General features: G+C 39.8%; 1 protein-coding gene across 1 annotated transcript in view; it reads right to left on the bottom strand.

The window, feature by feature from the left end:
* The window catches only part of OXCT1 (3-oxoacid CoA-transferase 1), an 85,119-nt gene extending 74,568 nt beyond the window's left edge, over positions 1-10,551 (bottom strand). The window contains exons 1-3 of the mRNA XM_005527956.3: positions 10,311-10,551; positions 6,679-6,787; positions 5,253-5,343 (exon numbers count right to left, since the gene is read on the bottom strand). Of these exons, the coding sequence (XP_005528013.1) occupies positions 5,253-5,343; positions 6,679-6,787; positions 10,311-10,382 (272 nt within the window). The 5' untranslated portion in view covers positions 10,383-10,551. The remainder of the gene's footprint in view (positions 1-5,252; positions 5,344-6,678; positions 6,788-10,310) is intronic.
* Positions 10,552-14,975: the final 4,424 nt, after the last annotated feature.

The raw sequence follows: 14,975 nt of genomic DNA, 5'->3' as shown, positions 1-14,975 counted from the left end.
TGCTTATTTGCCTTGTTTTTTCTCTTTAGCGAAATGTCTTGTCACTGTCTTCAGGTACCTTCTTTTCCTAGAAATTTTGGAAAGCAAAAAAGAGAGGATGAAGCTCTCTGAAGGAGGGAGGGAGGGAGGGAGGGAGGGAGGGAGGGAGGGAGGGAGGGAGGGAGGGAGGGAGGGAGGGAGGGAGGGAGGGAGGGAGGGAGGGAGGGAGGGAGGGAGGGAGGGAGGGAGGGAGGGAGGGAGGGAGGGAGGGAGGGAGGGAGGGAGGGAGGGAGGGAGAACTTTCATTGTTGCTATTCTATAACCAATTCTTCAGCCATCCTGAGTTCTATATCTATTTTTTTCTCATTTGTCATCACAACAAGAAATTTATCTCCACAGCTGATTTCTCCATAGTTCCAGGCAGTACAAAGTTAGTACACATTTGCCCTGCCAAAATCCTAAATAACCTCCACACTAAAATTAGCGAGATGACCTAGGCAGATTTTCAGGGATTTGCAGTTCACACAGTGCCAGCAATTTAACAGCTGTAACAAAGCATCTGATTAAATCCTTTCTAAAGAATGCAGAATTTAAAAAAAAAAAAAAAATCAAACTGAAATACTCAAATTCACTGAAATATATAGTCTCCTGATTTTGGCAACTTGCCATGCACAAGATTTTACATAACTCCACTCTTCTCTCTATACCAAGAGAAGTAATAGTCACTGGTGACCTTGTTTCTCATTTCTGAAAGTATTTAATTTGGGATATTTGAAGAATTTCTTATGAATATACAAAAATGACACACACAATGTAAAATACTCTGAGAGTCCACTTGATCCCATCTCTGTGTACATACAAGCCTCTTTGCAAGTTTCCTCAGACATTTTCAGTTATATTTTAACTTTCTGAATCCAACAGTTATCAAATTTGTTCCACTTAAACAATATTATAATATACTTCCATGATACTATATATAGTAGAATATATATAGAAGTATCATATACTTCCATAATACTATATGGAAGAACTTCATAACCTTCTGTGAATTTAAAATGCAATTTCCACATGATGGTATTTTTTCATATACACATTTACATTTGAATAGGTTTTTAATAAGTGTGAGTAATATAAAGACAGACAGAACAACAGATAGACAGACAGATATTTTAGTAACAATAATTGTAGAATTAAGCCACGTGAGTTACATGCAAGAAAAACCAGAGAATCCATGGCAAAGATGGCAGATATATTCTGGTTTTCACAGAAACATACTATTCAGAGCAATGACTGAAAAATCAGATAACCTTAAACTTTAACTTACAGAATATTTATCAAACCTGTCTTAAATCCAAATTATTTAATTGCAAAGAATATAGACATCTATTGTGCCTTAGAATATGGGGTGCAATAAGTTTACTACTGCATCTGATCCCATAGAGTACTGCATTTTAGGGATTTGGGAACCACAAATAGCCCAACCCATTAGGAAAACAAGAGTATTATGCTTAAAAGAGCTAAGTAATGGCATTCAGGCATCATGCTCAAAAGTGCAAAAGCTTATCTCAAAGCCATCTTTTCCTTCCTAATGTATAACATTGTAACATTAAAAGACCTTAAAAAAGAATACAGATACTAAAGGTTCAAAAAGCTGGTAACGCCTTATAAGAACACAGTCTGAATCAGTGATAATCTGACAGATGCTGTCAATCTCCTGTCAGATGATCACCCAGGTGATTAGCAATTAAGATCTTAACTGTAACTTCTCTATTTTTAGTGTAAGTGAAAACCTTTTGTTCAACACTACTGCATTCAAAAAGGATGCATTTTTAAGTCTCATAAGCAGACAAAACCCAAATTCAATAAAACAATCAGACCACATACACAGCTATCACAAATAATGGGCTTCATTTTCATTCTGCAAAACTCAGCCTATTTAGGTGGTAGATACAATGAAAAATTTGATTTCAGTATGTAATTATAGCCAAAATTATTTATCCATTTTATTAAGCACAATTAATTAAAAATAATTCAATGCACATTTTTTACTTTCATTTAAAATATTTGGCTATTTTGATAGTTTTTGTTGCAACACAGGTCCTGAAACAACAGGTAGCCTGCATTAGAAAAGTCTTAGCAAAGGCTGAGCCAAACCATCCAAGTTCCAGGTTCCAAATAACTTGAAATTAGTATACTACACGAAATCACATGGAGATGAGAAAACAGCCAAAAAGGTACAGTACACTAATCACAGCTGTGTTGGGAATTTACTGAATCAATGCTTAAAACAAGATTTTATCTATTTATTTATTTATCTACTCATTCATTTTCATTTATTTATTATTTTTATATATAAATGTGGCAAATGTGGAACGAACCACATTAAAACAAGAATGAAGATAATCTGTTATAAAATGGTTTTTGGTAGCCTACTGAGAATACTCTCAATTTAAAGGGCTTACAAAAACACAGTGTAAATAAAGTATTTACACAATGAACAATATAAGCAAAACAAGTTATAAGAGAAGGTATGAGAGGTCATATTTTAGAAGTATACCCATCTATTGCAGTTATATTGCACTATTGCCCTGGTTCACAAGCTTCAGTTTCCCCTGCAGCAAGTTGTGTAAATACCAGAGGTACTGGATATTTGAACTGCTTCACTTTCAAACACTTTGCCTTGTTTGGCTTGGCAAAAGAGTAACTGCTGTTAAAGGTGCTGTTTCACTAGCTAGCACACAGCATGAACATGAGCAAAATGTGCAGCAGCAGACAGTAAGCTGAGCAGTGTCTCAAAGACAAAGAGCACCCCATATACTACTGTACAACTTGTCACTGAAAAGCCTTGAACGGGACAAAACCAAGACTTCACCTGACAGAAATTACATGTTTTGAACAAGTTTCTGCAGCAGGACTCTCCTCCCAATTACACTGCAGCACAGAACAGTAAGTAGGATGTGAACTTGTGAACAACCTAGTCCTTTAAAGTTATTTCCAGACACTGCCAAGCATTTCTAGGCTCTGCCGAGCCTTGTTTCCAGCTAGAAAATTTGGCAAGAATGTTTCAGGACTTCCTAATTACTGCCTTCCCTTAGATGTAAGCGAATTGCTGTCTCCGTTGCTGCTATTTTAGTTATAAACAGACAGCTCTGTAACACTCCGTGGTTCTCATATATTGAAAGGCATGTGATTTAATCCATGTAGCTGCACTGCTCTCCAGAATAGGCTGTCTGTGCGCTTGGCTCCTTCACTGCTCCAATTACAAGCTGCCTGCTAACCCCTGCAGAAGAAGAAAACCTGACCAATTACCTCCTATTTGCTGTAAGAGCTGGAGAAAAGAAAGCACCTGCAGTCAAGAAACTGAAACACAGCCAGGCATCAACTGCAGCACAAGGTCACCAAAGAAAAGCACACTAAACCATATGGCAATTTGAAAGTGGCAAATTACTCATCCCAGAAGGTGCCTGACACCTCAACATTACAGGAACAATTCACCCTTTGAATACTGTATCATACTGAATACTGACTGCTGTAGGGTGTATGATTGCTGTGATACTTCAGCTATAAAGGCATTTAGTAGTCTTGCAATATTTGATAATACCACTATACTTTTGGACATGGTATTAAGAAGATGCTAAGAAGATGCGTGGCATTAAAAAAGTATGCATTTTGACAGGCTAATTAGAAAATTAGAAATGGTATCAATTGCTGTCATGGGAATTCTGACTTTATTTCTGATAAAAAATAAACCTTCAGTCTTGTTTCCACCTTGTTTCAACCTTGTTCCTAAACACTATCAAACCATAGCAGGCTAAGTTCCACACACTAGTAATACAGTAAATAAAAAGACAGGTGAAGCAGTTATTTCATTATTCATTAAATTTCAAAATAAATTATACTATTCAACAGGAGAGTAAAACTTGTATTTTTACAAACTAGACTTTTAGAAAAACCTCTAGATGCCCTTGAGCATTTTCAAATTGTTACATTGTTCTGTGAAGAAATCTCCAGACTTTTATGAATGTTCATACAAAACTAGTTTCAAGAAAACACGGATTAAATTTTGCTTTCCTGCCAGCAACCAAGAGTTTTACAGAAATCACTTCCACCTCAAAACCCAAAGAACTTTCAGGAAAGTCAACATTATGTCAACAAAAAATAATTCTAACCTATAACGTCAGCAACTATATTCAGAATACAATACAAAATGTCTCCTTTTTCATCCTATTCCACAGTGCTCCTCTTTCAACTTTTTCTCATATTCAGACTATCACCTCCCCCTCAGCAACAACTATGCAATATCTCTATCTGTGAATATATGTGTTATTCAGAAATAAGACTATGAGGAAAATCAATGATGTCTACTCTAGTGCTTGATCTTTCCACACAAAATTATTTCTGTCTTCTTTTCATCATCCAGCAGAAATTGTTTCCCACAATATTCTAAAGAGCTTAAGTTTGACTGTGTATGTATCAAATACCAATACAAAGAATTCATTATCCAATTAATGTGCAATTAGTGTTTTGCATATTACTATTTTTATTTGATTTCATTAATATTTTTATCAATGCACTTCAACACAAGCGGTTGTAGTTATCTCTCTATATGGAGACCATTACATATTATGGAGTTTACTACAATAAACAGTTTGTGTACAATTTAGCCTGAATGAGAAGATGAGAAATTATACATGAAAGAAGTAGTCTCAACTTCAGCCCCACATTAATTTCTTAAGGGGCAAACATTTAAAAATATAAATCAAAAATCTGAAGACCCATTAAACAGATTCTTCATCCTTTCTTCATAGATATTCTCTGCTGTTCTTGTGTTGCTTGGAGTTTTTACAAAGTTACAGAAATACAGAAAGAGGGTCAGAAAGCACCAAACTGAGTTTAAAAAATATATCCCTATTTGGAACTTCACAAAAACACACACATACACACAAAATCACTGATACTACATTTAAAGCCTCTAAGTTAGACTTTCCAGTTACAATCAACCAGTTAAATACACAAAAATTTAAATATAAATATTTATAGTAATATAATTGCAACCCTCTACAGCATGACAACTGGTCTCTGATGAAGTCAAGCATACATGTAGTACTGAACTTCCTGGGCTACTTCCAAAAATAACAGTTTCAAACCAAGCTGTCTGGTTTATATGAAAATTATGATGGTGAAAAGAAAGATCTTTTTCTTATATATCAGCATTTTCACATAATTGGAATCTTCAGTCTGCACTTATTAAACACAGACATATGAATACCTACCCTGCATTGTTACTGACTGCTGTTATTCCCTTTACTCCAGTCTTCAGTAAACCCCCAATAAGGTTTTCAGGAATCCCACACAATCCAAAACCTACACAAAATAAAAGAAAATTGCTTATGTAACAAGTCTTTGAAAGAACATAGAATGTTCAGAACTATGGGAATAAAAAATCTTTTCTGAGTAGAACAAGCTCCTTAGTCAACTAAATAAATCAACATTTCCAGATAGAGTTGCCCTCTAGTACTCCCATTCACGAGACACTTCCCAGTTTGGATGAAAACTCTTTACCCATCAGAGCGGGCCTTTAGGAAAGGACTCCATGACCACAGCTCTCCTTATGTGTGTCCTCAACCCTGTACTCATTTTTCCTCCTTCTCTTCCTACCCACTTAACCTTCCTATCTTTGCTGCACATCTCATAGCTTAGCCTGTAATTACATTGTTCAACTGGGAGTCTGAACACACTCGGGATAATATCTGCCTGGAATCACAATAATCTAGATCTCTACCAAGGCACAAGAGCCTCACATTCCCACCTATTATGCAAGACTCCTAAAAGTATGTACTTCTACACAAATACATCTAAAATGAAATAGCACGTCACACTACAAGCATTACTTTTTCACAGAATGACAGAATCAATTAGGTTCTAAAAGACCCCCTGAGATCATCAAGGCCAGCCTATCTTGGTCTCAAATCTTTTCTTTATGAAATAGCAACAATAACAACAACCAAAAAAAAAAAAAAATTCCTGCAGAAGGAGTTTTGCCTCATTACATATCTCCACTGAAGTGTTTTACAATGTTACGTTCATTTCTTTTGAAATATTAGAACAACCTAAGAAACAGATAAATCACTTTTTTTAAATGCAAATTGAACAGGATGAAATTGTGGAAAGCTACAATCTACAATATCAAAAAGCTCAAGTCACAGTGAAAGTTAGTATGATGCAACTTCTTGACTCTTCTGGAAATACCACACATAAGCATTAAGTGTAACACAGATAAGTATTATCTTCATTTCCTAACCCAGAAACAGGCTTTGTTCAAGGTCAAAGAGGCCCAGAGACAAGGCAGTCAAAGGATATAGAGAAATAATCAAGCTAAATTGTATTTGTTCACTATGAGAAATAAGAATGCTATCTTGAAAATTCCCAAGCTCATTTTCTGGATTCAAATAGAGTCCAGTTTTTGCTAGTGAGGAAAAATATTTTTCTGAGTCTTTCTCTTTCCCTATGACACAACCTTGATTTTCTCCAGACTGAAGGAGTACGCCTCTCATGAGCAGAGTAGGAAACCACTTGTTTAAAAAATCATTCAATTCATGGATTCTAAAATTAGTTAACAGTAAAAGAAACAAGATAAATGAGTAAAAAGTATCTCATTAACATAACATGATTGCATCCACAAAGAATTTAAATATTTACCACCAACAAGTATAGTTGCCCCATTGGGTATATCTTTTACAGCTTCAACAGGATCAGTGTAAAATTTGGTGTTGCGATGACAGCTGGTAGAAAAATAGCATCCACAAATCTGCAACAACAGTAAAGGAAACAAGTGAATGAACAAAAGGCATTATACAGTAGTTTTGTAATGAAGACCATGCCTCTGGCTAGATAGGGGAAAAACAGATACAAAAAGATATTGCTACTTTAAATACTAAGCGGGGAGGGAGGGAGGGGGAATAGAGAGAAGGGGGGAGGAGGGAGGGAAGTACAGTGCAGGTCTCCGAAACAAGAGAATTACATCCTGAATTACTGACAAATGGTGCCTTTCTGAAAACATATCTACAAATGCAATCCCTCAGCACAAGTTGGAGCCATCCACAGACTTCTTAAACCTGTATATTGTTACATGAGCTTCAAAGGCATCCCAACACTAGACATAAACAGAAACTGCTGAAAGATAACACCACCACCACAAAATTTCAGTGGAAGCCACAGAACAACAGGAAGGACAGCACTGTGCTGGCAGTATGGTAAGCAGGGACACCCTTCCACAGACTGAACCCTCCCCCAGTTTCCTTGTGCAATCTTGGAGCTTTCAAATGCAGTCTTAGAGATCCTCATGTTGTTGAAGAACAGCCCAGAATCAAGGAGACTCCAAGAAATGCAAGAAATACGGAGGGCAAGAGGGAAATCAATACAAATCCCACCCCCAAACCTGGACCTCACAGTGCAATGCCACTACACAGTAGTCATCATAACTTATGTATGCACTGTTATGTACCTAGGTCATCTTTTTCTCTTTAAGTATTTCCTACAAATACCACACATTACAACAAATAATCAAATATTCCTTCAGGCACCAGAAGAAAAAATTGACACCTAAGTCACTACGTTGAAACAGTCTCAATAAATTCAGAAAATCTGGAAGCTAAAGTACTACCTAATGGTCTTTCAAATCCTAGCTTGATAGAAAGAGTGAAAAAATTTATATTGTGAAAAAGGGAGAAACAATAATAAACAAGGTAATTACACATTTTGAAGACAATAGTCCAATTCTTCCCTGAAGAATTACCTTGAGAGTTACCTACAGTTATAGCCAGGGCAACAAATTTTGGCTCTGTTTCAATATTACACAAGCTGTTCTCTTTTTATAATTTAAGCTGCAGGAGTTTATACTGAATATTAAGAAAACCTTTCTGTATGGAAGCTTACCTCCTTCCCAGTGGAGACACTGATGTTCCTCTGCTTTGATAGGGTCAATAAAAAATCAGTACATGGGTCATAAGAAACAATGTCATGTGAGAAAAACTGCAACAGCCTTCTGCATGCCAAATTATACCATGAATGTTTCTCCACTGATCCATGGTACTTGAAAAGTCAGGGACTCAGGTGCAGTCCCTTGAGACTTCCCTGAGGGAAACATTGTGCCCATCTTTATAAAAAGGGTAAAAAAAGAGGACCCCAGGAACTACCAAGCTGCCAACCTCCCCTCTGTGCCTGGGAAGGCCATGGCACAGGTCCTCCTAGAAGTTGTGCTAAGGCACAGGGGGGATCGGGAGATGATTCAGGACAGCTAGTACAAGGACAGCCAGTGAGGGCAATCCCTGCCTGATCATACCAGTGACCTTCTGTGACAGAGTGACCACATCTGTGGACAAGGGAAGGGCTACAGATTCACCTGCACACTTCTGTAAAGCCTTTGACACAGTCCCCCACAACATGCTTTTCTCCAGTTTGGAGAGAGATGGATTTGATTGCATGGATTTGGTGGATGGTGGAGGAATAGGTTGGATGGCCACATCCAGAGGGAAGTGGCCAATGGCTCAGAGTCCTGATGGATATTGGTGATGCATGGTGCTTCTCAGGGGTTGTCATTTCTCAATGACAAAGAGAAATCAACTATATATGCTCAGCCAGTTTGTTGGTGACACCAAGCTAACCAGTACAACTGATAACTCTGAGGGATGCAATGCTATCCAGAGGGACCTGGACTAGCTCAAGCTGGCCCATAGGAATCTTATAGGGTTCAACAAGGCCAAAGGCTGGTGCTGCGCCTGCATTGGGGAAATCAGGCCTGAGTACAGACTGGGAGAGGAACTTGTTGACCAATTGGTGCTGCTGGTGGGTGAGAAGCTGGACATGCCCTGGCCATGGCACTCACATCCCAGAGAGCCAAACGTGTCCTGGGCTGCATCAGAGCCCCGTGGGCAGCAGGGGAGGGAGGAGATTCTGCCCCTCTGCTCTGCTCTGTTGAGACCCACCTGGAGCACTGCATCCAGAGCTGGCATTCTCTGAACAGGAAGGTCTGACATGGACCTGTCAGAGCAGGTCCAGAGGAGTATTAAGCACTGGCAGCCTTGGGAATCACAGTACTACAGGACTGCAAGAAGGCCGAAGGGCCAGGGCTGGCGGGAGGCCAGGCCTCTGCTGTGTCCCTGTACCCACACATAGGAAAATATTTCAGAGGCCACGTGGTACCTTTTCTTTAATCTGTGCAACTGTGTGCAACAGTGGTGAACAGAGCTGTATGTGTTAAACAAGTGTACATTTGCAGGTAGGATGTCTCTAACAAGTGTACTTGCTCTTCTATCCTAAATACGTTCCTCTCCTACTCTCTTTCCTACCCACCCCATTGTTTGAGAGCAATGGGCTTTAAGGGGCTTGAAGCACCAGGGATCACCCATGCTTCCCTGCACACCAGGCAGTAAGGCAGTAGGCTAAGACCTCAGGAACTGGCAGCAATTCTGGCAGGTTTAAGAAAGTAACCTGGGCACAGATGAGCTCCTTCCTAGAATAATCAACAGAATTTAGTTATCTGGAAAAGCAAAAGTATTACTTAGTAAAACAAAATCTGAGAGTGCTAAGATTTGACCGTAAAGATATCAGTAGTAGTAAACACAGGCATAAGAAGGCGAGCTTTTTCAAGTAAAATAAAGAAAAGCCACAATGACACTTCTGGCTGAAGACATAAAAAAATAATTTTGCTGTAGTTACATGTGGGCTGGAAACCATTAAATATGTGAGATTTGGCAGAAGCTTCCCATGGGAAGGGAGCTGCATGGCTGCACAGCATCCGTTTATGGATAGCAGTAGATGGCGGGGCTGCCAGCGAACCGCGCACACCTGCTGCCCACCTCCGGGAGAGGAGGCGATGAGAGCAACATGGGAATATACAGTAGCACACTGCAAGTGTGCTGCCTTTTGAAGTTATGGCGATCTAAAATAATAAGAACAGTAATAATAATAATAAATTAAATATAAAAACAAGACCAAAAAACCTCAAAGCCAACCCTCTGTGCCAGCCTCTCAAGGTCACCGCATCCCCACCAGCCGCCGGGCCCGGGCCTGCTGCGGGGCCGCGCTCAGCCCTCCCTCCTCCTCCCCGAGGGGCTGCCGCGGGACAAAGCCCCTCAAGAACAAAGCCATCGCTTTCCCTCGGGGCGGGAAGCGACTCCTCCGGGGCCGCAGGGCGGCCGCCACCCCGGGGCTCGGCTACCCCCCGCCACACACGCCGATCCCGGCGAGCCGGGTCCCCGCCAAGGTCACCCGGCGGGCAGGACGAGGCGGAGGGGCTCGGACCCGCCTTTCCCGCCGCCCCTCGCCCCTACCTCAGCCCTGCGCGCTGCGGGGAGGAGGATGCGGCGGCCGAGGGGCGGCAGGAGGAATTTGAAAGCCGCCATCTTCGCGCTGCGTGGCTGTCGAGGAGCGGGGTCCGGGGCCGGGCCGGGCTGAGGCGGTGGCTGCGGGAGCACAATGCGGGACACGGGGAACAGAAGCGGCGGGACAGCGGAACCCGCGGGCGGAGGAAAGGCGAGGGGCTCGGCCCTGACGTGCGCTGACGTCGGTGCGCCCGAGGCGGGGCTGCTGACTTGAGGGGGGCCGGAGAGTTGAGCGCCTCCGCTCTCCCCTCAGCAGCCGGCTCCGTCCGGGACCCGGGAGAGCTGTCCAGCCGCCCCGCGGCTGCCGAGCACAGGCAGCTCGGTCCGAGCGCTGTCCCATGGGAGGGAGCAGCCCCCCTCCCCTGTAGTTTCCACTGATACCTCCGCTCCATCGTCAGCCGTTTGTTCATAAAAAACATCAGAACCCGCGCAAAACATAGGTGAGCAAACTGTGTCAACCAGCGGCACATCAGTGTCAAAATCTTACAATCACTTCAGAGAACAAGAGTTTTTCCTCGTTTTCCTTCCTTTTTCCTGTTTCCCTTACCATGATTTCCACAGATGGACAACTCGGATGTGCCACCTCAGCTGTTTGCCCCGTAAAGTTACGGTGGCTTAAATTTCTGTGTTGTCACTGTGACCAAGGACTAGCAGCACAAGAATTAAGCAAAGGGCAGAGGCTATGTGGTTAAATTTCCAGTGCCTCAGTGTCAGGGTGACCCAGACTCCAAAAAGCACATGGTCTCCACAGGGCGCCGGGATGCTATGTTTGGGTGGGAAAATGTTACTAGAATAGATGTATACTTGAAGCAGCAGCCACGTGATGTGAACTGCTGGCCCTTTTGCTGCTGCTAGAAGGAAAATTCAAAGTATGCCTGTGCTATTATTTACACTTCCTAAAAATACCCCAAATGATCAGTGCACGCCTAAAGATGCCCAAAGCAACAGAAAGATTCACAAAAAAAAATGTGAGAAGCTGTTTAAAGGCAGGAAAATACAAATTCTTCTCACACACATGACGGGAGGTCACACTTTCTGGCAGGTCATGCTGACCCTTGTCTTGTATCCAGGCAGTTTCCAACGCAGCTGCCAGCCTCACTGTAATTTGCCATTGTGCTAATCAGCATGCGGAAGAATAAGTTACAAGGAAAACAATGTCTTCAGAGTGTGTTGCTGGTCGACAAAGTGTTTCTGCAGAAACCACCCATTTTATTCAGAACACTGCTCCCACCTTGCTGGTGGTGGTCCGTGGCCTGTGGCATGCCACTCTCTTACATAAGCATTTTGAAAACACTGGTTCCTGTACTTACAGTTCACATAACAGGCAAACCTTGCAGATACCAGTGAAATGTGGTGAGGACACCTTCACTATTTAGAAGGTTTTTAGTAGTTTTCTAGTTATTCACCATATTTAGCTAGTCAGTTAAGTCCGGGATGGTTCCAAGTGAAAAAAGCTACAAATTACAGGGGCATAATGAACTAAAACCAAAACAACAGCACAGCTTGTATTCTTCTGGGACTAAGCACCTGTATAAAATTTCACTGGATTTCTGAACCTTGGTTCTACCTAGATCTCATATAAACAAGTAAATTCCTTAAGTCATGTTTCCTTTCATAACAAAATTTCCCTAAGCATAGAAAAACTTACCTAAAGAAAATTTATTCTCTTCAGTTCAGTAAGCTATCTTCCTTTAAACCAGCAGTGTGCACTCTAGAACCATCAAAGTGTTCAGTGTTGAGTACTTTTTATATACCCAGCTAGCATTTATTTTGCATGGAGTTTGCACTATTTTGGATTCCAGCAGTGTTCTCCCTTGCAAAATGAAGGAAGGGGGCTAACTGCATGCAGTACATATAGTGATGAGTATTAATTCCTCCTTGGAAAATCTATTATGCAAAACTGGTTACTCTGCTTACATAAATTAGTTTATTAACTAAATTTTCCTTATCAGGTACTACAGATTACATTAATGCAATTATTAAAAAACTGCAAAGTTCACACTTTGGACTGCAATCTTTTTTTTTTGGCTTAGAAAAGCTCCAAACATGACTGGAAGAAATAATAATAATAAAATAATTTGTTCTGGAGTAGTTTAGAAAGGACAGTAGATCATCAATTTTTTTAAGATGTCTGCAAGCTTTTCACACAATGAGAAGTACAACTAAACAACCAGTGTGAAACAAGTCTCTAAAATTATCAAGAATTTTTCATTATTTTGTTTAGTGAAGTAAATCACATGACAGCAGTAAATGTGAGTCAAAACATTTTCCAAATTCAACAGCATTTACAAATGAGGAGAGTTTTGAGCCCTTGGTGCCTGGAACAAGTCAGCAGGTAGACATTCTGGAGCTACCACAGGTTAATCATTATATACACTGTATAACACCAGCTTACTTATACTACTACCAAGCATAAGATGTCAAAGTCAGCACACCAATACAGTGAAATAATGTTGTCTGAAGAAGCCATCAAAGAGTTAGAAGGTAGTTCAGAGGTTTGATTTACCTGCACAGGGGGAAGAACTGGAATTCTGAGGTAAAGGACTTCGTTTCTCAATCATTTTTTTCATAAATTCATTTATGCTTGACCCAGGTTTGGCTAATTAAAATTTAGCAATTTACCTTTCTTTCAGACCCAGTGGAACTTGAGGGGAAAATTCAGTTAGTGAGGCATGAAAACCACATATGGGTTTCATATGAGAAGGGAAAGCTCATTTAGGTATGCAGCAGGTAAAGACACAGACAACACCTAAACTTATCTTCAACATGCTAATAAGCCCCAGTTCTTATAAAAAACAAGAGTTTGGTGTTTCAATGCTTTTGATTATTACTCAAAATACTAAAGTATTATTTTTATGATTCATTCAAGAGCATTTGTAATGTTCATCTTTGAGAAATGCAACGAACTTGATTCCCTTGACGTGGGATGGCAAGTCAAAGATAATGGAAACCTTATTTCATGGCATCCTCATATTCCTATGAGAATGGAGTGCTAAAGGGAAAACAAAGAGAGGATACAAAACTTGTGATACTGAACTAAATGCATTAAATAATTACAAATATGATAAGAATATGAAAATACGAGCTCTGTGCAACACATTCAACAATTTTAAGATCAACTCATAGCAATTACAGGATATATAACTAGGGGAAGACAAAAGGCCTGCTACCTGCATGATTAATGATCACACTAGGAAGCCATGGGAACTTAAATACTCAACTTATTAACAAGATTCCAGTGAAAGGAATGTCATTAAGAAGAAAAATCAATATTTACAAGTCTGATTAAAACTATATATGTTAAACGTCAACAGGGATTAAACAAATGAAAGTTCAAACATAATTAAATATAAATACAAAAGACAAAATCAAATTGAAAAACAAACAAACAATAACAAAACCTCCCAAACCCTAAAAGCCATTTTCTAGATGGTTATGGAAATGTAAAGCAAATGAGAGAAGCACAGAGACAAGGTTTTGGAAGGAAACAACACCTGAACCTGTTGAGGAATCTCTTTGCTAACCTTCCTTTTATAGTCCTAAGCTTAAGGTAAAGAGGGATACCAAACTATGAAAGAACAGTGAAGCTAAATAATAAGGAAGAACCAACAACCCTTTGGCAAGAGCAGTTCTTTACCCCTAAAGGATTTCTTGAGGGGATAATAGTAAGTTCTCAAATATTTTTTTACAGTGAATATTGCAGAATACTAGAGCTCATCTAATTAATAAAAATATTTAAAAGTTAGAAAATTAAAATAAAACTAAAATAAATTAATCCAAACCAAACAAACAAAACCCCCCACTAACTGGAGGAGGCGTTCCATACAATGAAAAACAATCTTAAGGTTGTTGTTGTTGTTGTTGATTTCATACTTGTCTAATTTTCCTTATACCAGACTCTGTTTTAGGTAGAATGCCCTACTTTCATATAAATTATACAGAAGCTTTTATATCTTGTCAGATATATGTCAATAATGTAATATTATTACAAGCTAAGATAAGCAACTATGCAGAACTTCTTAGAAGCCACTGAATATTTTATGCTCTGCAAAATTTGAGAATTAATGTTACCAATCAACAGTTAAGTAGTTACTGCAATTTGGTAGTCTTAAAAAATGACAGAACTTCAAACTTTCTCCCCACTGCAAATGCTGCATCTCAATTCAAAAGCACAGTATTTACAAGGTTTAATCATACAGCACTTAAGGTGCCATTTTTCTTTAAATAGAACCACAGAGTCTATTACTCAGCATGATCCTTGGCACTTCTATTCATGATTATATATTGCTCTTTTAGTAACTGGTGTTAATACTGTCTAAGTTAAGTGCAATAACCTTTGACAGTGACAGTCAGTATGTCTAACAGTTCTGGAGAAAGGATAAGTGACTTATCATTCCTTTACAGCAGGAGTGAAGAAACCCCAAAATGTCTGTTCAGCAGTTTTTGCAGACATCAACTACACAAGTTCTGTATGTTTGTGTATTGATATTTAAGGAGGATGGGATAAATGCCTATTCAGAAAATGCTACTACCCTCTGCCTCCTCATGTTTGCCAGGAATTTTCTGCTGCAAGAATGCAACAAAACTGGAAAGTCTTCCCCCGCACACCTTCTG

The sequence above is a fragment of the Pseudopodoces humilis genome, chromosome 4, assembly GCF_049639895.1.
Source record: "Pseudopodoces humilis isolate 2021_Gansu_Grassland_sample_001 chromosome 4, ASM4963989v1, whole genome shotgun sequence".
Taxonomy (NCBI): Eukaryota; Metazoa; Chordata; class Aves; order Passeriformes; family Paridae; genus Pseudopodoces; species Pseudopodoces humilis.
This window is presented reverse-complemented; position numbering and strand designations above follow the sequence as displayed.